Source organism: Hypanus sabinus, chromosome 27, assembly GCF_030144855.1.
Source record: "Hypanus sabinus isolate sHypSab1 chromosome 27, sHypSab1.hap1, whole genome shotgun sequence".
NCBI lineage: Eukaryota > Metazoa > Chordata > Chondrichthyes > Myliobatiformes > Dasyatidae > Hypanus > Hypanus sabinus.
The window spans coordinates 47,079,205-47,104,522 of record NC_082732.1 but is presented as its reverse complement, the minus strand read 5'-3'; the positions used below and the strand labels follow the sequence as shown (position 1 = coordinate 47,104,522).

At 43.3% G+C, this 25,318-nt stretch overlaps 1 protein-coding gene across 7 annotated transcripts in view; it reads left to right on the top strand.

The window, feature by feature from the left end:
* Positions 1-648: 648 nt before the first annotated feature.
* Positions 649-25,318, top strand: part of cfap74 (cilia and flagella associated protein 74) — a 460,813-nt gene continuing 436,143 nt past the window's right edge. For 4 of the 7 annotated variants that reach the window (XM_059952433.1, XM_059952430.1, XM_059952431.1 and 1 more), the window contains exons 1-2: positions 649-996; positions 5,288-5,367. In XM_059952433.1, coding sequence (XP_059808416.1) covers positions 773-996; positions 5,288-5,367 — 304 coding nt within the window. In that variant the 5' untranslated portion in view covers positions 649-772. Of the gene's footprint in view, positions 997-1,786; positions 2,626-5,287; positions 5,368-25,318 lie in introns of those variants that run through there. The other 3 variants (XM_059952435.1, XM_059952432.1, XM_059952436.1) reach the window with 3 other exon arrangements.

The window sequence follows — 25,318 nt, the reverse complement described above, 5'->3', positions numbered from 1 at the left end:
CTCTGCTCCCTTTCTATGGCTTCCACATCCTTCCTGTAGTGAGGCGACCAGAACTAAGCACAGTACTGCAAGTGGGATCTGACCAGGGTCCTATATAGCTGCAACATTACCTCTCGGCTCTTAAACTCAATCCCATGGTTGATGAACGCCAATGCACTATATGCCTTCTTAATCACAGAGTCAACCTACGTAGCAGCTTTGTCCTATAGACTCAGACCCCAAGATCCCTCTTATCCTGCACAATGCTAAGAGTCTTACCATTAATACTATATTCTGCCATCATATTTACCTGCAAAATTGAACAACCTCACGCATAACTGGGTTGAACTCCATCTGCCACTTCTCAGCAGAGTTTTACATCTTATTGATGTCCCTTTGACAGCCCTCCACACTATCCACAACACCCCCAACCTTTGTGTCATCAGCAAACTTACTAACCCATCCCTCCACTTCCTCATCCAGGTCATTTATAAAAATCACATAGAGTAGTGGTCCCAGAACAGATCTCTGAGGTACACCACTGGTCACCGGCCTCCATGAAGAAGGTATAAAGATAAGAGAAAGGTAGGGTCGGATGGTGGATGGGTAAGGAGGGGCGCAGAGTGGTAGGGAGGGAGATATAAGGCGGGGAAAGGAGACGGCAAAGAGGTGAGGACTTTGAGATAATGGGATGGGGAGGTGAGGGTGAGGGGATGAAGGAAAGGGCTAAGGGAGGGGTGAGGGGACAGTAGACGTCCCTCCCTTAGCCCTTTCCTGCGAGGAGGCGAAGCGCATGCGAGTTGTTGTTGTTGTAAGCGTCACCCTGGCGACCGGCAGCCGAGCAGCCGATTGGCGGCCTGGGCCACTTCCTCCCGCCTACGGCCGAGCAGCCGGCCGCCATTCGATCGGTACGCAGCGCTGTTTCCATTGCGTGTGTCGAACGCGGCTTATATTGGGCGAAACAAGAGCTGTCTCCGTGGAAATGGAGAACGCGGTGCTGAGTGGTGGCCATGGGAGGTGAGGGTGAGGGTGAGGGTGGAGGGTGGAGGGAAGAGAGGGAGGGAAGAGGGAGGGGGAGGGGGGAGGGAGAGAGAGAGAGAGGGAGGGAGGGAGGAGAGAGGGAGAGGGAGAGGGGGTAGAGGAAGAGAGACTGGTGGGTAGAGGGGGAGGAGCAAAAGGGGAGGTGTGAAGAGAGTGGGAGGGGAGGATGGCAGAGAGGTGGAGGGGGAGAGGCGGAGGAGAGGTAGGATAGGGAAGGAGAAAGTGGACAGAGGAAAGGAAAGTAAGGAAGAATGAGAGGGAAGGGAGGATAGATATGGCAGAAGGACAAAGTAAAGGGAGGAAAGGAGGAGTGGGAGAAGGAGAAAGTTGAGGGAGAAGAGAAAGGGGAGGAGGGGAGGGGAGGCATGAAGAAAGTGGGAGGTGAGGGTGGAATAGGTGGTGGGAAGAGCGAGAGGGGGAGGGGAGGTAAGACAGGGAAGAAGGAGAAAGTGGACAGAAGAAAGGAAAGTAAGGAAGAATGAGAGGGAATGGAGGACAGATATGGCAGAAGGACAAAGTAAAGGGAGGAAAGGGGAAGAGAGGGGGAGGGAGGGGAGAAAAGAGGTGGAGAGGGGTGGGAAGAGGTAGAGGGGGTGGAGGAGAAGGGGAGGTGTGAAGAGGGGGGATGAAGAGGACAGAGGGGGTGGGAAGAGAGGTAAAGGGTGGAGGAGAAGGGAAGGCATGAAGAGAGTGGGAGGGGAGGGGGAGGGTGGAACAGAGGTGGTGGGGGAGGTAGGATAGGGAAGAAGGAGAAAGAGGAAAGCAAAGTAAGGAAGAATGAGAGGGAAGGGAGGACAGATATGGCAGAAGGACAAAGTAAAGGGAGGAAAGGAGGAGTGGGAGAAGGAGAAAGTTGAGGGAGAGGTGGAAAGGAGGGAGAAGGTGGAGGGAGGAAAGGAGAGAGGGGAGAAGGAGAAAGGAGGGAGTGAGGAAAGGAGAGATGGAGGGAGATTGAGGACGAGAAGAAGAAAGCAGAGAGAGGGGAGGGAGGAAAGGAGAGCAGGGGAGGAGGAGAAATCAGGAAGAGAGGAGGAAAGGAGAGCAAGGGAGAAGGAGAGGAATGAGAGAGAAGGGAAAGAAGGAAGGACAGGAGAAAAGGCAAAAGCCGAAAAAAGGAGAACAGGGCAGAAGGGGAAAGCAGAGGGCAGAATGCAGAGTGTGATGGAGGGAGGGGAGGAATAGGAGCGAAGGTAGAAAGACAGGAGAATGAGAAATTGAAGGGAGGAAAGGAGATCTGGGGAACAGGAGAAAGTGGAGGGAAGAAAGGAGAGCAGGGAGAGCTGAAAGAGGGAGGAAAGGAGTGCACCAGAGAAGGAGAAAGCAGAGGGAAGATGGGAGCATTGACTAACGATCAATTGGTTTGATCAGAAATTTGAGAGGACATAATGCAGTGACTTGTGGCAGTGTTTTTGGAGCTTTAACTGGCAGTTAATTGAATTGATTAGCAAGAACAAATTATAGTGAGGGAGGGGCAAGCAGAGAAAAAAAAGGTGCATAGCAGTATAGGCAGATATGATCAACTGAGTTACTTATGGAATATAATGAACACTGAAGAAAGAAATCAGGAGAACTAAAGGAAGGCATGAAGTTGCTCCAGCTGACAAGGTGAGGGAGAATCCTAAGGGATTCTACAGATATGTTAGGAGCAAAAGGATTTCAAGGGACAACATTCTTCTCTTCTTGTTGTGATTTTTATAAATGACTTGGATGAGGAAGTGGAGAGATGAATTAGTACATTTGCTGATGACACAAAGGTTGGGGATGTTGTAGATAGTGTGGAGGGCTGTCAGAGGTTACAGCGGGACATCAGTAGGATGCAAAACGAGGCTGAGAAGTGGCAGATGGAGTTCAACCCAGATAAGTGTGAGGTGGATTATATTGGTAAGTCAAATATGATGGCAAAATTTAGTATTAATGATGAGACTCGGCAATGTGGAAGATCACAGTGATCTTGGGTCTGAATCATGTAGGACACTCAAAGCTGCTGCACAGGTTGACACTGTGGTTAAGAGGGCATACGGTGCATTGGCCTTCATCAATCGTGGGACTGAGTTTTAAGAGCCAAGAGGTAATGTTACAGCTATATAGGACCCTAGTCAGACCCCACTTGGAGAACTGTGCTCAGTTCTGGTCACCTCACTATAGGAAGGATGTGGAAAATATAGAAAGGGTAAGGGTACCAGAACAGATCCCTGAGACACACCACTGGTGACTGACCTCCATACAGAATATGACCTGTCTACAACCATTCTTTGCCTTCTGTGGGCAAGCTAGTTCTGGATCCACAAAGCAATGCCCCTTTGGATGCTATACCTCCTTACTTTCTCAATAAGCCTTGCATGGGGTTAATTTGTAGATTGAGTCTATGGTAAGGAAGGCAAATGTGATGTTAGCATTCATTGCAAGAGGACTAGAATATAAAAACAAGATATACTGTTGAAACTTCGTAAAGTAGTGGTGAGGTCTCATTTGGAGTATTGTGAGCAGTTTTTGGCTCCTTATCTTAGAACAGATGTGCTGAAACTGAAGAGGGTTCAAAGGAGGTTCATGAAAATGATTCCAGGATTGAATGGCTTGTCACATGAAGGGCGTTTGATGGCTCTGGGCCTGTATGCACTGGAATTCAGAAGAATGAGGGGTGACCTCATTGAAACCTGTTGAATGGTGAAAGGTCTTGATAGAGTGAACTTGGAGAAGATGTTTTCCTGTAATAGGAGAGTCTAGGTCCAGAGGAAACTGTCTCAGAACAGAGGGGCGTCCTTTTAGAACAGAGATGAGGAGCTATTTCTTTAATCAGAGCGTGGTATATCTGTGGAATTCTTTGTCAGATGCAGCTGTACTTTATGTATATTTGAGTCAGAGGTTGATAGATTCTTGGTTGGTCAGGGCATGAAGTGATATGTGGAGAAGGCAGGAGATTGGGACTGAGAGGAAGATTGGATCAGCCATGATGAAATGGTGGGGTGGACTCGATGGGCCAAATGGCCTAATTCTTCTTATATATCTTATGGGCTTATGGTAATTGCTCTTACATGCGGGGCCCAGGACAGGTCCTTTGAAATGATAACACTGAGGAACTTGAAGTTGCTGACCCTCTCCGCATCTGATCCCCCAATGAGGACTGGCTCATGGACCTGCTTCCTCCTCCTGAAGTTAATATTCAGCTTTTTGGTCTTCCTGACATTGAGTAAAAGGTTATTGTTGTGGTGCCACTCAGCCAGGTTTTCAATCTCCTTCCAATATGCTGATACCTCACCACCTTTGGTTTAGCTGACAACAATCATGTCATCAGGAAACTTAAATGTGGAATTGAAGCTACACTTAACCGTACAGTTATAAGTGTAATGTGAGTAGAGCAGGGAGCTAAGCACATAGCCTTGTGGTGCACCTGTGCAGATGGACATTGTGGAGGAAATGTTACATAAGAAATAGAAGCAGGAGTAGGCCACCTGGCCAATCAATCCTGCCCTGCCATTCAATAAGATCATGGCTCGTCTCTCCATAAACTCAGCTCCATCTACCTGCCTTTCCCCCATAATCCTTAATTCTCTTACTATGTAAAAACCTATCTAACTGTTTCTTAAATACATTTAGTGGAGAAGCCTCAACTTCTTCCCTGGGCAGAGAATTCCACAGATTCACCACTCTCTGGAAAAAACAGTTTCTCCTCATGTCTGTCCTAAATTTTCTCCCCTGAATCTTGAGGCAATGTCTTCAATCTGAATGTCACCAATCTGAACTGACTGGGGTCTGCATGTGAGCAATTTGAAAAGCCAATTGCACAAAAAGGTATTGAGGCCAAGGTCTTGAAACTTATTTAATTTTGAGGGGATGATGGTATTGAATGCTGAACTGTAATCAATAAGGAGCAACCTGTTGTATGCATCTTTGCTGTCCATATGTTCTAATCAAGAACCAATCAATCTCTCCTTAAGCACCCAATAACTTGGCCTCCACAATGCTCATTCAACCATACACATGTATACTGCTAAGTGAAATATTTCTCTGGGGCCAAGGTGGGAAACACAGTACAACAGGACTTACAGTATTTTGTATTACCAATGTCCATCAGGGTCTTGCGATCACAAGAAAAACACTTAAGACATACATTTGCACCCAGAGAGACCATTGCAACCCAGCACACCGTCTTTTTACTGGCATTTTGAAAAGATTATTATCATTGTTAGTTCTGGAACATTCACAATATTGCTGACTCTTAAAACTATGTAACTCTAAAATTACTGAAAATGTCGTTTGCACTTTGCAGATATGACAATATGGAGGACAAACACAATTTTCAGAATGAAACTGGACAGGAAGGATCAAAGTTGGATTTGGAGCAAGAGGGTAAGCAAAGCAAAAAGGGGATTGTAATTTTGATTTGTTTCAGAAGGTAGCTTATTGTTGATATATTAGTGCTGTTACTGGAAGTGTAAGCAATTATGGCAGGGTGTATGGAATGTCCAGGGAAGGGTAGCACCTCTGGTGAAAGGGCTTATCGTGTCCATTCTGGCATAGCCCACTCATCTTTGTGCCCAACTGGACACTCAGCTGTCACTTGGGACTCCAAGTAGCTACCTACATGTAACATCAGCTACATCCTGGTACACTGCTTCAACAGGTGGGCTAAACTAGGTGAGGGTAGCCGGCGAACCCTGTATGGCAGGGAGATAGGGACATGCCTGTCTTAGTATGTGAAGTCAACTCTGTCGGACTGGATGGATGAGATTTACGGTGAGATCCAGTAGCAGGAAGGCAGTTCTGCAATGCTCCATGGTGAACAAAGGGTACGATGAGACAAAGTAGTAGTCATGAACATCCACTGCAACCAAGGAACACACGAGTTTGTGACAACTATTTGTACCACTGAATCCAGATTTCTGAGGTTGAGAGTGTGGAACTGCTCCAGTGCAATGGCATTTTCACTTTAAAAATTCTGCACAGATTTCCTGTTATCATTGGATACATAGGACAGCCACCAAACAATTCTGATAGATAGTTCTTTTAGAAAAAACCTACAGCACAGTACAGGCATATCCTACAATTGACTTGAATACCCATCAGTGCAAATCAGAACTTCGAGAGAACATGATATCCATCAACAAGGACCCTCACCATATGGGACATGCCCTCTTATGGTTACTATCATCGAGGAGCCAGTATTGGCCCAGTATTGTTTAGTGTTTACCTATGCTGCACATGCATTTCCTGAATTAGATGTAATTAACATATAAAACCATGTCTGTAAGATATAGGAGAAGGATTAGGCCATTTGGCCATTTGAATGAGTCTGCTTCACTATTTCATCATGGCCAATCCAATTTTTCTCTCAGTCCCAAACTCCTACCTTCCCCTCATATCCCTTTATGCCCTGACCAATCAAGAATCTATGATCCTTGAATATATGTAAAGACTTGGCCTCCACAGCTGCCTATGACAAAGAATTCCGCAGATTCACCACTTTCTGGCCAAAGAAATTGCTCCTCATCTCCATTCTAAAAGGAAGCCCCTCTATTCTGAGGCTGTGTCTTTTGGTCTTGGACTCTCCAACCACAGGAAACATCCTCTCCACATCCACTCTATCGAGACCTTTCACCGTTTCAATGAGGTCACCCCTCATTCTTCCGAATTCCGGTGAATACAGGCCCAGAGCCATCAGACTCTCCTCCTATGACAAGCCATTCAACCCTGGAATCATTTTCATGAATCTCCTTTGAACCCTCTCCAAGTTTCAGCATATCCTTTCTAAGACATGGGGCCCAAAACTGCTTACAGTACACTAAGTGAGGACTTGCCAGTTCTTTATGAAGTCCCAACATTACATCCTTGCTTTTATATAACATAGAAATCTACAGCACATTATAGGTCTGTTGGCCCACAATGTTGAGCCAACTATGTAACATACTCTAGAAACTGCCTAGAATTACCCTATCACATAGCCCTCCTTTTTTTTTAAGCTCCATGTACCAAAATAAGGATATCTTAAAAGACCCTTTTGTATGCCTCCACCACCACTGCTGGTAGTGCATTCCACGCACCCACCACACTCTGTGTGAAAAACATACCCCTGACATCCCCTCTATACCTACTTCCAAACACCTTAAATCTATGCCCCCTCGTGTTTGCCATTTCAGCCCTGGGAAAAAGCATCTGTCACGATCAATGCCTCTCATCATCATATGCACCTCTATCAGGTCACCTCTCACTCTAAGGAGAAACGGCTAAATTCACTCAACCTATCATAAGGTATGCCCTCCAATCTAGGCAACATCCTTGTGAATCTCCTCTGCACCCTCTCTATCGTATCCACATCATTCCTATAGTGAGGTGATCGGAACTGAACATAGTACTCCAAGTGGAGTCTGACCAAGGTCTTGTATAGTTGTAATATTACCTCATGGCCCTTGAACTCAGTTCCATGGTTGATGAATGCCAACACACCATACACCTTCAATTCTGTCAATCTGTGCAGCAGTTTTGCGTGTCCTACTGACATAGTCCCCAGGGTCTCTGTGATCCTCCATACTGTCAAGAGTCTTACTATTAATGCTGTTCTCAGTTCAAATTTGCTCAACCAAAAGGAATCACTATTTTATATTCTATATTATATTTTTTATATTCTAGATCTTTTTGAAATTATTTCCTCACCAAAGACTCAACTAGGCAATTCTTTAGGGAATTCTGCACAAGGACTCCCAAGTCCCTTTGCAACTCAGTTTTTTGTATTTTTTTCCATTTAGAAAATGGTCAACCCTTTTATTTCTTCTAACTAAATGCATGACAATACATTTATGACACTGTATTCCATCTGCCATTTCTTTGCCCATTTTCCTAATATGTGTAAGTCCTTCTGTAGCCTCACTACTTCCTCAAAGCTACCTGCCCTTCTACCTCTCTTCATATCTTCAGCAAACTTTTCAACAAAGCCATCAGTTCTATCTATCATCAAAATCATTGACTTATAACGTAAAAATAATTGGTCTCCTAAGGAACACCACTAGTCACCGGCAGCCAACCAGAAAAAGCTTCCTTTATTGTCACTTTTTGACTCCTGCCAATCAGCCATTACTTTATCCATACTAGAATCTTTTTTGTAATACCATCCACCCATAGCTTGTTAAGCAGCCTCATGAGTGGCACCTTATCACAGGCCTTCTAATAATCCAAGTACACAACATCAACCGATTCACTTTTGTCTATCCTGCTTGTTAAATTTTGCATAGAGGCCTGTGACCAGTGCTGTGCTTCAGGGATCTGTTCTGGGATCCCTACTCTTTTTGATTTTTATAAATGACCTGGATGAGGAAGTGGAGGGATGGATTAGTAAGTTTGCTGATGACACAAAGGTTGGGGGTGTTGTGGATAGTTTGGAAGGCTGTCAGAGGTTACAGCGGGACATTGATAGGATGCAAAACTGGGCTGAAAAGTGGCAGATGGAGTTCAACCCAGATTAAGTGTGAGGTGGATTATTTTGGTAAGTTAAATATGATGGCAGAATATAGCATTAATGGCTAGACTCTTGGCAGTGCGGAGGATCAGAGGGACTTGGGGTCCGAGTCCATAGGACTCTCAAAGCAGCTGTGACTCTATGGTTAAGAAGGTATACGGTGTATTGGGCTTCAATAATCGTGGAATTGAATTTAGGAGCCAAGAGGTAATATTGCAGCTATATAGGACCCCACTTGGAGTACTGTGCTCAATTCCGGTCGCCTCACTGTAGAAATATGATATGATATGTTTTAACCTACAATTTGAGAAGGAGAAGGGAAAATAGGATGTGTCAGTATTACAGTTGAACAAAGAGAACTATGAGGGAGGAGCTGGCCAAAGTTCAATGGAACAAAACCCTAGCAGGGAAGACAGTGGAACAACAATGGCAGGTATTTCTGGGAATAATGCAGAAGGTGCAGGATCGGTTCATTCCAAAGAGGAGGAAAGATCCTAAGGGGAGTAAAGGACGGCCGTGGCTGATGAGGGAAGTAAAGGGCAGTATAAAAATAAAAGAGCAGTATAACATAGCAAAGATGAGTGGGAAACCGGAGGATAGGGAAGCTTTTAAAGAGCAACAGAAGATAACAAAAAAGGCAATAAAAGCCAAGAAAAAATGAGGTACGAAGATAAACTAGCCAAGAATATAAAGGAGGATAGTAAAAGCTTCTTTAGGTATGTGAATAGCAAAAAAAAAGTAGTTAAGACCAAAATTGGACCATTGAAGACAGAAATGGGTGAATTTATTATGGGGAACAAGGAAATGGCAGATGAGTTGAACAAGTACTTTGGATCTGTCTTCAGAAGGGAAGACACAAACAATCTCCCAGATGTAATAGTGGCCAAAGGAACTAGGGTAAAGTATGAACTGAAAGAAATTTATATTAGGCAAGAAACGGTGTTGGATGGACTGTTGAGTCTGAAGGCTGATAAGTCCCCTGGACCTGATGGTCTGCATCCCAGGGTACTTAAAGAGGTGGCTCTAGAAATCGTGGACGCATTGGTAATCATTTTCCAATGTTCTATAGATTCAGGAACAGTTCCTGCTGACTGGAGGGTGGCTAATGTTGTCCCACTTTTCAAGAAAGGAGGGAGAGAGAAAACAGGGAATTATAGACCGGTTAGCCAGACGTCAGTGGTGGGAAAGATGCTGGAGTCAATTATAAAAGATAAAATTACGACACATTTGGATAGCAGTAGAAGGATCAGTCCGAGTCAACATGGATTTATGAAGGGAAAATCATGCTTGACTAATCTTCTGGAGTTTTTCTGAGGATGTAACTATGAAAATGGACAAGGGAGAGCCTGTGGATGTAGTGTACCTGTACCTCCAGAAAGCTTTTGATAAAGTCCCACATAGGAGATTAGTGGGCAAAATTAGGGCACCTGGTATTGGGGGCAGAGTACTGACATGGATTGAAAATTGGCTGGCTGACAGGAAACAAAGAGTAGCGGTTAACGGGTCCCTTTCGGAATGGCAGGCTGTGACCAGTGGGGTACTGCAAGGTTCAGTGCTGGGACTGCAGCTGTTTACAATATACATTAATGATTTAGATGAAGGGATTAAAAGTAACATTAGCAAATTTGCTGATGACACAAAGCTGGTTGGCAGTGTGAAATGTCAGGAGGATGTTATGAGAATGCAGGGTGACCTGGACAGGTTGGGTGAGTGGGCAAATGTATGGCAGATGCCGTTTAATGTGGATAAATGTGAGGTTATCCACTTTGGTGGCAAGAACAGGAAGGCAGATTACTATCTAAATGGAGTCCAGTTAGGAAAAGGGGAAGCACAACAAGATCTAGGTGTCCTTGTACATCAGTCAATGAAAGTAAGCATGCATGTTCAACAGGCAGTGAAGAAAACTAATGGCATGCTGGCCTTTATAACAAGAGGAATTGAGTATAGGAGTAAGAAGATCCTTCTGCAGCTGTACAGGGCACTGGTGAGACCCCACCTGGAGTATTGTGTGCAGTTTTGGTCTCCAAATTTGAGGAAGGACATTCTTGCTATTGAGGGAGTGCAGCGTAGGTTCACAAGGTTATGGTGGGACTGTCATATGTTGAAAGATTGGAGCGACTGGGCCTGTATACACTGGAATTTAGAAGGATGAGAGGGGATCTGATTGAAACATATAAGATGATTAAGGGATTGGACACGCTGGAGGCAGGAAGCATGTTCCCGCTGATGGGTGAGTCCAGAACTAGAGGCCACAGTTTAAGAATAAGGGGTAGGCCATTTAGAACAGATGTGGAAAAACTTTTTCACCCAGAGAATGGTGGATATGTGGAATGCTCTGCCCCAGAAGGCAGTGGAGGCCAAGTCTCTGGATGCGTTCAAGAGAGAGTTAGATACAGCTGTTATAGATAGTGGGGTCAAGAGATATGGGGAGAGGGCAGGAATGGGGTACGGATTGTGTATGATCAGCCATGATCACAGTGAATGGCAGTGCTGGCTAGAAGTGCCGAATGGCCTATTCCTGCATCTTTTGTCTATTGAATGATGTGGAAACCATAGAAAGGGTGCAGAGGAGATTTACAAGGATGTTGCCTGGATTGGGGAGCATACCTTATGAAAACAGGTTGAATGAACTCGGCTTTTTCTCCTTGGAGCAACGAAGGATGAGAGGTGACCTGATAGAGGTGTACAAGATAATGAGAGGCATTGATTTTGTGGATAGTCTCTTGGAACTTCCACCATACTGCTAGTGTCTTCCGTAGTGAAGGTTGATGCAAAATACTTATTCAGTTCATGTGTCATTTCTATGTCCCTCATTACTACCTCTCCAGTATTGTTTTCTAGCAGTCTGAAACTTTTGGTATCTTCTTTAATATCATTAGCTATCTTACCTTCGTATTCCATCTTTCCTTTCTTAATGGCATTTTTAGTTGTTTTCTGTTGGTTTTTAAGATTCCCAATCCTCTAACTTCCCACTAATTTTTGTCCTATTATATGCTCGTCTTTGGCTTTTATGTTGGCTTTGACTTGTATTGTTGGTTTTGACTTCTCTTGTTTCATCCTTTCTTTAGAATATTTTTTCCTCTTTGGGATGAATATAACCTGAGCCATTGCTGTTCTGCTGTCATTCCTGCCTGTGTTCTTTTCCAATCAATTCTGGCCAACTGCTCTCTCGTGCCTCTGTAATTCCCTTCACTCCACTGTAATACTGATACATTTGACTTTAGCTTCTCCTTTTCAAATTTCAGGCTGAATTTGATCATATTATGATCATTTAGGGTTCTTTTATCTTAATATCTCTAGTCAATTTTGGTTCATTGCACAACACCCAATCCAGAATAGCTGATCCTCTAGACGGCTCAACTTGGAGATGCTCTAAAAAGCCATCTTGTAAGCACTCTAGAAATTCTCCTTACTGTAATCCAGCACCAACCTGATTTTCCCCAATCTACCTGCATATTGAAGTCCCCCATGATCATTGTAACATTATCCTTTTGACACACATTTTCTATCTTCCATTGTAATTTGTAGGCCACCTTTTTACTGCAGTTTGGGGTTCTGTATACAATTCCCTTCGGTGTCTTTTTACCCTTGCGGTGCCTTTGCTCGATCCACAGTGATTCAACACTTTCTGTCCCTGTGTCACCTCTTTCTAATGATTTGATTTCATTTTTTTTACCAACAGAGCAACACTGCCCTTCTGCCTTCCTGCCTGTCCTTTCAAAACAATGTTTATCTTTGGATTTTAAGCTCCCAACTCTAATCTTCTTTCAGCCATGATTCTGTGTTGTCTACAACATACCTGCCAATCTGCAACTGTGCTGCAAGTTCATCTACCTTATCCTGTATACTGCGTGCATTCAAAGGTAACATCTTCAGTCCTGTATTCACCCTTTCCGATTTTGTCCTCCTTTTGTATTGCAACATCCTATTGACTGCAGTTTTGCCCTATCAATAGTCTCTCCTCACTACACATTGCCTCTGTTTATAAACTGGCTACCTCATCTTCAGCTCTATCATCTGTTATTTCTGTGATACTTCTGGCATTGAAATATATGTGGCTCAGGACACTAATTGCATCATGCTCAACCTTTTGATTCCAAAACTTGTCTGAGGTCTTGCCAACATTTGCCTCCAAGACTGTTCTGGCACTCTGGTTCCCATACCCCTGCAACTCTATTTTAAACTGCACTGTGCAGCATTAATGAATCTTCCTGCTAGGATATTAGTCCCCCACCAGTTCAGGTACAAGCCTTCCTTTCTGTATAGGTCCCGTCTTCGCTGGAAGAGAGCCCAATGATCCAAAAATTTTATGCCCGCCTTCATACACCAACTCCTTAGCCACGTGTTATATGGTATAATCTTCCTAGTTCTGGCCTCACTAGCATGTAGTACAGGTAGCAGTCCTTTAACTTAGTATCTAACTCCCTGAACTCTCTGTGTAGCACCTCTTCACTCGTCCTACCCATATCATTGTTACATACGTGGACCATGACTTCTAGCTGTTCACCATCCCACTTAAGAATGCTGAAGACTTGATACAAGATACCCCGGACCCTGGCACCCCGGAGGCTACATAACAACTGGGAATCTCCTTCTCGCCCAGAGAACCTCCTGTCTGTTCCCTAACTATCAAATACCCTCTCACCACAGTGTGCCTCTTCTCCCCCTTCTTCTCTTCTGACTTCTGAATCAAGCAGGCTGACAGTGGTAAGGACTCCACCATTGCAACTTTCCTCTGTTAGGTCATTTCCCCCCCCCCCCCCCCCCCCCACCCCGACAGTATCCAAAGTGATATACCTGTTGTTGAGGGTTGAGGGGATGACCTTAGGGGTACTCTGTACTGGTCCTTAACCCTTTACCTTTCCTGATTGTCACTTAGTTTCCTGTGTCCTGTATCTTTGGTGTAACTGCCTCTCTATATCACCCCCTCAGCCTCCTAATGATCTGGTGTTCATCCACTTCCTGCTCTCACTCAACACAGATTGTTAGAAGTTGCAGCTGGATGCACTTCTTGCAGTTGTAATCATCAGGGACACTGGTGGTCATTCTACATCCTGCAAGAAGATCAATCCACTATCCTGCCTTCATCCCTACTGTCCTAGCTGAGCAGATATAAAGAAGAGAAGAAAAAAATGTGATCTTTTCTTTCCTTTGCTTTCTCTGATTGAATCCTCTCTTCATGGAAGCCTTAAGATCACCAGCCTGACTCTGTCAACTCAGATGACAGCCACTATGATGATGACTGCTGCACTTGCCTCTGCTTTCTTTTAATTTGCTTTTGCTAATTAATCTTAAACATCAATTGATCTCTGGATAAAGCTCTTTTTCACTATACTAACCTGCTGCTGCCTTTTATCCTTGGGCAGTGTCCCTGATTGAAGTCCCGTCTCAAAACTTCCAATGTTATTTATGATATTTTGTTTTATATACTTTTTCTTCTCAAGCTCATTATCCCTACCTAGGCATAGCAGCTTGCTGGAGTCCTCTGTTCTAGGCTGAAGTTTGATTGACCCTGTGGCTTCTACTTTCATTACACAATTTCATATGTCTTCTGGGCGAAGATCCTTCCTCTCCCGGGGATGATGCCTTTGGAGCTTCTCTTGCCATTTTTGTAGCATTGTGCTTTTATTGGATGGGGTTGCTAGCCCCATACCCAACCCTCTTCTTTCCACAGCCAGGCTTGGAACAGTCCAGGGTGGAGTTTTGTTTTATGTGCTGTGTGTGATGTATGTTTTGTGGGAGCAGGGTGGTTGGGATATATATATATATAGCCATCAGATTCCTGAACCAATGACCCAATGAATACTATCTCATTATTCCTCTTGCACACTACTTTTGTAACATTTAATAATTTTAATGTTTTGTACTGTGGAGGTGATTAGGGAGCTTAAGGTGAAAGAACCTTAGGAGACAGAGATCACAATATAATTGAGTTCAACTTGAAATTTGATAGGGAGAAAGTAAAGTCTGACATAACAGTATTTCAGTGGAGTAAGGGAAATTACAGTGGTATGAGAGAGTTGTCCAAAGTAAATTGGAAGGAGCTGCTGACAGGGATGTCAGCAGAGCAGCAATGGTGTGCACTTCTGGCAAAAATGAGGAAGGTGCAGGATATATGTATTCCAAAAATGAAGAACTACTCAGATGGTAAAATAGTACAATCATGGCTGACAAGGGAAGTCAAAACTATTGTGAAAACAAAGCAAAAATTAGTGGGAACATACAGCGTTGGGAAGTTTTTAAAAACCTACAGAGAGCAACTAAAAATCATTAGAAGGGAAAAGATGATACATAGAAGTAAGCTATCAAATAATATCAAAATGGATAGTAAAATTTTTTTCAAGTATGTTAAAAATAAAAAAGAAATGAGAGTAGATATAGGACCGCTAGAAAATGAGGCAGGAGAAATAATAACAGGGGACAAGGAGAAGGCTGATGAACTAAATGAGTATTTTGCATCAGTCTTTAGTGTGATGTGTGTGAAGGAAGAGAACTGGATGCAGTTAGTATTACAAGAAAGAAGGTGCTCAAAAAACTGCAAGACCTAAAGGTACATAAGTCACACGGACCAGATGAACTGCACCTTAGGGTTCTGAAAGAGGTTGTGTTTGAGATTGTGTGGCATTAGAAATGATCTTTCAAAAATCATTGGACTCTGGCATGGTGCCAGAGGACTGGAAATTTTAAACTGTCACTCCACTCTCTAAGAAAGGAGGAAGGCAGCAGGAAGGAAATTATAGACCAGTTAGCCTGACCTCAGTGGTTGGGAAGATGTTAGAGTCAATTGTGAAGGATGAGGTTATGGACTGCTTGTTGACACAGGACAAGATACTACAAAGTCAGTATGGTTTTCTTTGGTGAAAATCCTGCCAGGTGAATCTGTTGGAATTCTTTGAGGAGATTACAAGTAGGATAGATAAAGGGGATGCAGTGGATGTTGTATATTTGGACTTTCAGAAGGCCTTTGACAAGGTACCATACATGAGGTTGCTAACCAAGTAAAGAGCCCATGGTATTTATAGGGAAGTTACTAATATGGTTAGAGCATTTGCTGATTGGTAGGAGGCAGCAAATAGGAATAAAAGAATCCTTTTCTGTTTGGTTGCTAGTGACTAGTGGTGTTCCACAGGAGTTGGTGTTTGGTCCATTTCTTTTAATGCAGTATATAAATGATGGAATAAATGGCTTTGTTGCCAAGTTTGCAGATGATAACAAAGATTGGTAGAGGGGCAGGTAGTGTTAAGGAAACAAGTAATATGCAGAAGGACTGGGATAATGGGAAAGAAAATGAATGAAATACAACTTTGGAAATTGCCTGGTCATCCACTTTGTTAGTAGAAATAAATGTGGGGACTATTTTCTAAATGGGGAGAAAATCCAAAAATCTGAGATGCAAAGTGTTTTGTGAGTCCTTATGCAGAACACACTAAAGATTAACTTGCAGGTTGAGTCAGTGGTGAGGAAGGCAAATGCCATGTTAGCATTCATTTCAAGAGGTCTAGAATACAAGTGTAAGGAGGTGATGATGAGCCTTTATAAGGCCCTGGTGAGGCCCCACCTCGAGTACTGTGAACAGTTTTGGGCCCTCAGAAGAGGTTCACAAGAATGATTCCAGGAATGAAATGGTTATCATATGAGGAACATTTGATGGCTTTGGGTCTGTACTCCCTGGAATTCAGAAGGATGGGGGTGGGGGTCTCATTGAAACTTTTTGAATGTTGAAAGCCCTAGACATAGTAGATGTGGAAAGGATGTTTCCCATGGTGGGAGAGCCTAGGATAAGAGGGCACAACCTCAGGATAGAGGGGCACCCTTTCTAAACAGAGATTCAGAGACATTTCTTTAGCCAAAGGATGTTGAATTTGTGCAATTTGTTGCCACATGCAGCTGTGGAGGACAGCCGTTTGGTGTATTTAAGGCAGAGATTGATAGGCTGTTGATTGGATATGGCATCAAAGGTTATGGGGAGAAGGCCGGGAACTGGGGTTGAGGAGTAGAAAAAAAAGGATCAGCTGTGATTGAATGATGGAGCAGACTTGATGGGCCAGATGGCCTAATTCTGCTCCTATGTCTTATGATTCCGGATAGTTAAAGGTATACAGTATTGGTTTGAGTTATAGAGCCCAGAAATGGGATCTTCAGCCTATCACATCCATGCCAACCTTTCTGCCCATCCACACCAATCCCATTTGCCCACATTAGGACCACACACTTCTAATACTTTGCTGGTTTTGTGTCTGTCTAAATGCCTGATCCACCAAGTCCTTGGGCAGCATGTTTGAAATATCAAACATTGTATGTATTAATGTAATTGGAGGAATTATCCTATGTAGTGCAGTTGCCTGAACCTTTACAGTCAGCAGATTTCCAGTAATGCCTGATAAATATTTCAATAGTGAAAGATCTGATAACCTCATTATAGTTTTGTTTATTGAAAATGACATTAATCTAAAATATGAAAAATTTGAGATGTGTAGAATGTCAGTCATCATACTTTATCTACATCTTCTGTTACATTACTGTATCTCATGTTTTCACGAATCAAGATTGTTTAATATTTCTAGCACACAAGAGTAAAGGAGAATGAAATAATTGTTACTTGGAAACTGATGCAACACAAAAAATACAGTAAGCTAAAGAGCACAATAATTAAAGAAAAACACCATAAATATAAATACCTAAGATAGCATAGATTGATTATAAGTCCATAAAGTAAACATCTGTACATAATGTGACTGTCAGTCAATAATAAAGCAGTAGTGATTGGGTATATGGTGGGGTGGGTTAGTGGGTGAAGGTGTTGATCAGTTTTACTGCTTGGGGAAAGTAACATTGCACAGCAGAGAAACTCCAGCTTTCCCGAACTTAACTTCAGCTAACCACAGATCCATAGCTGCTGTTTGGTACGCCTGGACCTCTGGGTCAGTAGCTTGGTCAGCTGGCATGCTGGCATAGTCAACCCCTATGCGTATGGCCTCAATGGCTGGCCATGAGAGGCAATCAACCACAGTATTATTTTCCCCCTTGATATGTCGTATATCAGTTATGAACTCTGTAGGCTAGTTGGTTTTGCTGCCATGCAGGCTAAGGGTCTGATATTTTGGCTATTGTGTGTGCAATGGTGACCCTGTAGAAGAAAATGAAAATGGTAGACAAGCCAGATAGAGACAAAGAAGCTCACAGTCAAATGTGTTGTAATTCCTTTCGAGGGGGACGGAGCTATCAGCTGAAGAAGGTGAGCAGCTGCCACACTCCTCCGACCAACTGTTCATACACAGCACTTGCAGCGTAGTCTGAAGCATTAGTAGTAATGATTGTAGGTTCGTTGGGAGCGGGTGTGCCAGTAGGGCCGCATTGGGAAGTGCTGTTCGGTATCATCAAATGCCCTAGTCATATCTGCTGACCAGTCAAGCACATCATTAGGGATATTGCCTTTAAACGCACCATTCAGGGGAAGCATGAACAAGTTCAGCAGCTTGTGGAATGAAGCAGGGATAGAAGTTTACCATGGATAAAAATTCCTGTAGTTTTTTAGTAGTGTGGGGTGGTAGGAAATCCATAATAGCTGGTACTTCTGATGGGAGGGGTTTCACACGTTCTCTGGAGATGCAAAGGCTGAGAAAGGCAATGGCTGACAACCCAAACTGACATTTAATAGGGTTAATAATCAACTGGTGTTGGCTCAAAGTGTGCAGAGATGAGATAGGTATTCGGATTTGGATACACTGGCAACAAGCATTTGCTTCAGATAAACAAAAAGAAAATCTAAGTCTTTTAATAGAGTCTATCAATTGTTAGAAATTTTTCAGTTCAAACAGCAAGTTCAGAAACTTACAGGCCAAACAGGGTAATCAGAGCCATTTTGGGAATGTCCTCCAAACACATAGGCACCTGATCATAGCACCAAACTAGATCGACTTTGGAAAAAATTAATTTCCAGCTAACATGCCAAAAAGTCTTGGACGTGTGGGACTGAGTAATGAACAGGGGTAGTGGCCTCATTAAGGTATCGATAATTACCACATGAGCAGCAACTACCATCGGACTTAGGGGCAATAATAGTGGGGTGAAGCCCAGGAGCTATTTGACTGTCATACAATGCCAAGTCTTTACATGTTGGCAAACTCAGACTTTGTGGTTGCTAGCTTTTCTGTGTCCAATCTATACACACAGGTATGCACCGACAGGAAGTTGTGGAAATATGGTGCTCAACTCCATGTTTTGTGACTGTCGTGGAGAATTTGGGCTTGGTGAGGTTTGGAAAATCGCCCAGCAGTCGAGTAAACTTGCATGAGGTGCTGCATTTGCTTGACAGAGTCGTTGGGGAACTTGCTGGGAGAACAGCTTAATGACCTGAAGTCTTGATATCCAAAAGCTGGCAGTTCTTAAGGTTGATAACAGTCCTTGGGCCCCCAGGAAATCTGCACCAAGCGGAGGTCTAGCCACCTTGTTACACACATGTGTAACGTCATCCACTGAAGTAGAGTGTTGCAGTGAGGTTTCATTGCTCTTTGCCTTCTCATCAATTGGTGATGCTGGCAGCAAAATCACTTGAGCACCCATGTCTTGTAGGAAACATCACCCCTGAAAGGGTGTCCATAATGAACAGTAGATGACCTCAGCAGCTGGAACCCAGTGGGTTCACAGTCCTTTGGTGTCTGATATGCTGGCACTGTTTTTACATTATGGGGACCTTTTTGGAACTGCTTTCACAATCTTCAACTTGTTCAGCAATGATGATGGCTACTATATGTTTGAATTTATGACAATATGTCCAAGATTTTTTTTTTCTTTTAATCAAACAGCTGTTTTTTATTCTTTGGCTTTTTTCTTGTTACGGAGTTTTGATTTTGCTTTAGATTAGAATAAAATATACCTTTTCAATATTATGGTTAACTTACTATACATAGATATGGGGCATTTCAACCCTGTTTCTGTTTCCATAATATCATAATGTATTTTGTATTTGTCTATGCAAGTAATTAATAAAAATATTGAAAAAGAAAAGAAGCTGCTAGGCAGTCAGCACTTTCTAGTGTTCGTACCAAAGCGAGCATGGTTAAAAACATCCGGCATCGTCAGTTCACAGTCATGGGCATCTTTATGTTGGGGGTCTTGCTGACCAGCTTATTGAGGTAGGGAAAGGAGGAGGAATTATATATCTCTGCCTGGCTGAGATGACTATCAGCCATTTTAGCAAGCTCCCTATAGACCTTCACGAGCTGTGGGAACTCGATCGGGTATGTGTTGCTTGAAGAGTTCTTTAAATATAAAACAAGAATGGTTATTTCCCAAGCAGCATGTGGTCCATTTGCTCCAACGGCTTAGTATCACCAAGGCCAAGCAAGGAAAGCAAATGTTTGGCACGCTCAGACTCCGATAGTCCAAAAGCCTATAAAAGATGAGTGTGCAGTGATTGGTATTTATCGTGTTCAGGCAAGTGTTCTAGTAGAGTCACCACTCTCGCAGCCATGGAGTTGCTGAGCAACATTACCCCAGAGAAATATTAGGTGTTATTGGCGGTGATTTTCTTGCAGCACGAATTGGATCTCAGCCTGTACAAACCAAGCAACAGCGTTTTGCTCCAAAAACTCTGGCAGTTTCAAAGTGTCTCCATTGGCTGACATATTCAATAACTATGGAATCGTCCTGGAGTATCAGGGTCACAAATGTAGATTTTTGCAAATAAAAGTGGTGGAGGCATTTTATACTTAAGAAAAACCGTAGCAACTCATTTATTGTACTCCAAATACTGAACACAAAGTGCAGTCAAAAACTTAAAGTAATTATGTTATCACGTCAGACTAACCAGCCTCTTAAAGTGAACCCCAACTCAATGTTAGCGGCTTTGAATTATTTAGTTTTCCATCACTACTGAGCAGGTGAGAAGGGTTTTGGAGAAACTTAGATACGGCAAAGCATTGGGACTGGACAGAGTGAACCCCAAGGCCCTGAAGGAGTGTGCTGAGCAGCTGTGTGGAGTTCTCCAGCACATTTTCAAAATGAGTCTCAGCCTAGAAAGGGTCCCAACTATGTGGAAAACATTATGTGTGGTCCCAGTACTCAAAAACAGCCAACGGAAAGTCTAGAATGACTACCATCCAGTGGCCCTCACACATCATAAAGACCCTAGAGAGGCTGGCCCTGGCTCACCTCTGACCCCTGGTCAGATCAGCCCTCGATCCCCTGCAGTTTGACTACCATGAGCACATTGGAGTTGATGATGCTGCCATCTACCTGCTGAATAGAACCTACTCCCGTTTGGATAAGCAGAACAGCACCGTGAGGATATTGTTTTTTTGATTTCTCAAGTGCCTTCAATACCATATAGCCCTCATTTATGGGAGAAAAGCTCCATTCATTGCAGATTGGCACTTCCATTGGATCCTGGATAATGGACTTACCTGACTGGCAGACCACAGTTTGAGTGGCTTCAGAGCTGTGTGTCAGACATGGCACAGGGGACCCACAGGGGACTGTATTGGCTCCCTTCCTGTTTACTCTGTATACCTCAGACTTTAGATACAACACTGAGTCATGTCATCTGCAGAAATTCTCTGATGACTCAGCAATAGTTAGGTATATAAAGCGAGAATGGGAAGATGAATACAGGGTCCTGGTAGAGGACATTGTCAAATGGTACAAGCTGAATCATTTGCAGCTCAACATAAGTAAGACAAAGGAGATGATGATGGACTTTAGCAAGATGAAGCCTGCACTGCTACCAGTTACTATTAATGGTGAGGACGTGGATGTGGTGAGGACCTATAAGTAACTGGGGGTGTACCTAGATGACAAACTTGAGTGGAGCACCAGTACAGATGCTGTGTACAAGAAGGGCCAGAGCTGCCTCTACTTCCTGAGGAGACTGAGGTCCTTTGGAAAAGACCATAAGACATAAGAGTAGAAATAGGCCATTTGGCCTGTTGAATCTGCTTTGACATTTAATCATGCCTGATCCTGTTTTCCTCTCCTCAGCCCCACTCCCCAGCTTCCCCCCCCCCCCATAAGCTTTGATGCTGTGAACTGCAACTGGACCCTTTCCAATGCCAGCCATCTTTTTTTTAGATGAGGAGCCCAAAACTGTTCACAGTACTCAAGGTGAGGCTTCATTTATGTCTTATAAAGCCTCAGCATAACAACCCTGCTGTTGTATTCTTGACCTCTTGAACTGAATGCTAACACTGCATTTGCCTTCCTTACCACCTACTCAAACTGCAAGTTAACTTTTAGGGTATTCTGCACAAGGGCTCTCGAGTCCCTTTGCATCTCAGATTTTTGGATTTTTCTCCCCATTTAGAAAATAGTCTGCATATTTATTTCTACTACCAAATTGCATGACTCTGCATTTTCCAACATTGTATTTCATTTGCCACTTTCTTGCCCTTTCACCTAATCTGTCTTAAGTCTCTCTGCAGCCTACCTGTTTTTTTTTAACACTACCTGCCCCTCCACCAATCTTCATATCACTTGCAAACTTAACAACAAAGCCATCTATTCCATCATCTAAATCCATGATAAACAGCATGAAAAGAAACAGTCTCAGCACCAACCCCTGCGGAGTACCACTTAGTCACTGACAGCCAAGCAGAAAAGGATTCTTGTATTCCCACTTGTTGACTCCTACCAATCAGCCAATGCTCTAACCATACCAGTAACTTTCCTGTAATACCATGGGTTCCTAACTTGGTAAGCAACCTCATGTGTGGCACCTTGTCTAAGGCCTTCTGAAAGTCCAAATATACAACATCCACTGCACTCTTTATTAATCTTACTTGTAATCTCCTCAAAGAATTCCAACAGGATCGTCAGGCAAGATTTTTCCTTAAGGAAACCATGCTGACTTTGTCCTATCTTGTCCTGTGTCACCAAGTACTCCATAATCTCATCCTTAACAATTGACTCCAACATCTTCCCAGCCACTGAGTTCAGGCTAACTTGTTTATAATTTCATTTCTGCTGCATTCCTCCTTTCTTGCAATTTTCCAGTCCTCTGGCACCTTGCAAAAGTCCAACGATTCTTGAAAGATCATTTCTAATGCCTCCATAATCTCTACTGCTACCCCTTTCAGAACCCCAGGGTGCAGTTTATCTGTCCCAGATGACTTATGTGCTTTTAGGTCCTTCAGCATTTTGAGCACCTTCTCCCTTGTAACTGTAACTGCACTCACTTTTCTCTCATACCCCTCATCATCTGGCACACTGCTGGTGTCTTCCACAGTGAAGACTGATGTGAAGTACTCATTTAGTTCATCTGCCATCTTGTTGTCCCCCATTATTATTTCTTCTGCCTCATTTTCTAGCAGTCCTATATCCACACTCTCCTCTCTCTTATTTTTATATACTTGAGAAAGGTTTTACTATCTACTTTGATATTGTTTGCTAGCTTGCTTTCATATTTCATCTTTTCCCTCCTAATATTTTTTAGTTGCTCTCTGTAGGTTTTTAAAAGCTTCCCAATCCTCTATCTTCCTGCTAATTTTGGCTTTGTATGCCCTCTCTTTTGCCTTTACGTTAGCTTTAACTTCCCTTGTTAGCCACGGTTGTAGGCATGCAACACTCTCTCTCTTGAGATCCATTATAACCTGATTTTCCCAATCGACCTGCACATTGAAAGCTCTCCAGACTATCATAACATTGCCATTTTGACTTGTCTTTTCTATTTCCCATTGTAATCTGTGATCCACATCCCAGCTACTGTTGGGAAGCCGGTATGTAACTGTCATCAAGGTCCTTTTACCCTTACAGTTTCTTGACTCAACCTACAAGGGCTCAACGTTTTTCGATCCTATGTCACATCTTTCAACTGATTTGATGCTATTCTTTGCCAGCAGAGCCACACCTACCCCTCTGCTTACCTTCCTATCTCTCCAATACAATATGTAATCTTGCACGTTCAGCTCCCAACTACAACAACCCTTCAGCCACAATTCAGTGATGGCCACAACATCCTACGTGACAATCTGTAATAGTGCAACAAGATCACCCACCTTATTTCTTGTATTCCATGCATTGTGATATAACACTTGATATTTGCTACCCTTTTTGATTCTGCATCCCCAATGCACTGGTACTCACCCAGCTGGCTGCAATTTTGTCCTGTCAACTGCCTGCCCTCATGACAGTCTGACTGCATGCTCTCTTTGCTTTTTTACTATCTGTCCTATCCAAAGCCCCTTCACTCTGATTCCCATCCTCCTCCCAACAACTCTAACAAACCTGCCCATGAGAATATTGGTCCCCCTCGGGTTCAGGAACAACCTGTCACTTTTGTACAGGTCATACCTCCCCCAGAAGAGAGAACAGATCCCAATGATCCAAGAACCTGAAGTCCTGCCCCCTGCACCAGCTTCTCAGCTATGCATTAATCTGCTAAATGTCATGTTTCTATCCTCACTCGTGCATGGCCCAAGCAACAATCCAGAAATACTACCCTGAAGGCCCTCTCACTATCCAGCTTTCTGCCTAGCTCTCTAAATTCCCTTTTCAGGACCTCTTTGCTTTTCCATCCTATGTCATTGGTACCAGTATGTGTCAAGACATCTGGCTGCTCTCCCTCCCCCTCCAAGTTACTGTGGATACGATCCAAGATGTCCCTGACCATGCCACCTAGGAGGCAACATACCCTCTGGGTGTCCCGTTCACATCCACAAAATCTCCTTTCTGTTCCTCTATTGAGTCCCCTATCGCTACTGCTCCCCTCTTCTCTTTCTTTCCCTTCTGCGCTGTGGACCCATGCTCAGTGCCAGTAACCTTATCTCTATGGCATTCCCCTGCCTTTTCACATTTCCACTTCTCCTGATAGTCACCCAGCTACTTGCCTCCTGCAATTTAGGGGTGACTGGTATGCAGGCTTCTCCTTCACATGTTCTACCAGTCTGTTGTCACAAGCACAATCTTCTGTGTAGTGATGTGCTGGGGCAATGGTAGCAACACGGGTGATACCAACAGGCTCAATACACTGGTTAGAATGGCTGTCTCTGTTATAGGAGTCAAACTGGGCACACTGAGGCTGTGGTAGAACAAAGGACCCTACAGAAAGTCCTGGCAATTCTGGACAATGTTTCTCACCTTCTGCATGCCACCTTGGCTGAACAGAGGAGCACTTTTAGTAATTGACAACCTTTTAGTGTACTCTGCCTCTAAGTTCTTTCATTAATTGGTCATTGTAAGTTGTTTAATGATTACGTGAAGGTTAAATCGGTGGGTTGCTGGGTGGAGCCACTCAGTGGTCTGGAAGGTCCTGTTCCGCACTGTATCTCTTAAATAAAATGAGGGAGTTCTCTGAAATTGAACCAAGTTCAAAAATCCACATCTTTCTTGCATCCAAACAAAAAACTAAATACTGTTTGCAATTCTGTGTATACACTTTGGGAAGTATGTCCAGGTTTTGGAGATAGTACCAACATGGTTTACCAGAACAATACCAGGGCTGTGGAATTTCAGCTAAACGGAGGGCCTGTGATCATTCTCAGTGTGCTGAGGGGTGACCTGACTGAGATGTTCAGTGTTACATGAAACTTTCCCAGAATAAGAAGGGAAAATCTGCTTCCTACCTTCAGCAATCAAACATCATAGGTTAACAATAACGGGAAATAAGGAAAAATCATTTAACATTTGATGTGACCTGATAACATGATATAATATTTTTTACATAAGAATATTTTGTTATCCATGTAACTAAGAAACTCTAACATAATTAATCTACTTTTCCTTCAACATAGTCACAGATAGATCAAAACATTTTAAAATCAAACTATTCTGGAGAAGAAACATTTTAGGCAACATAGTTATACAAGGAGACCTTGGAGATGGATGTTACCATAGTCCTCACAACATGTTAAAATATCT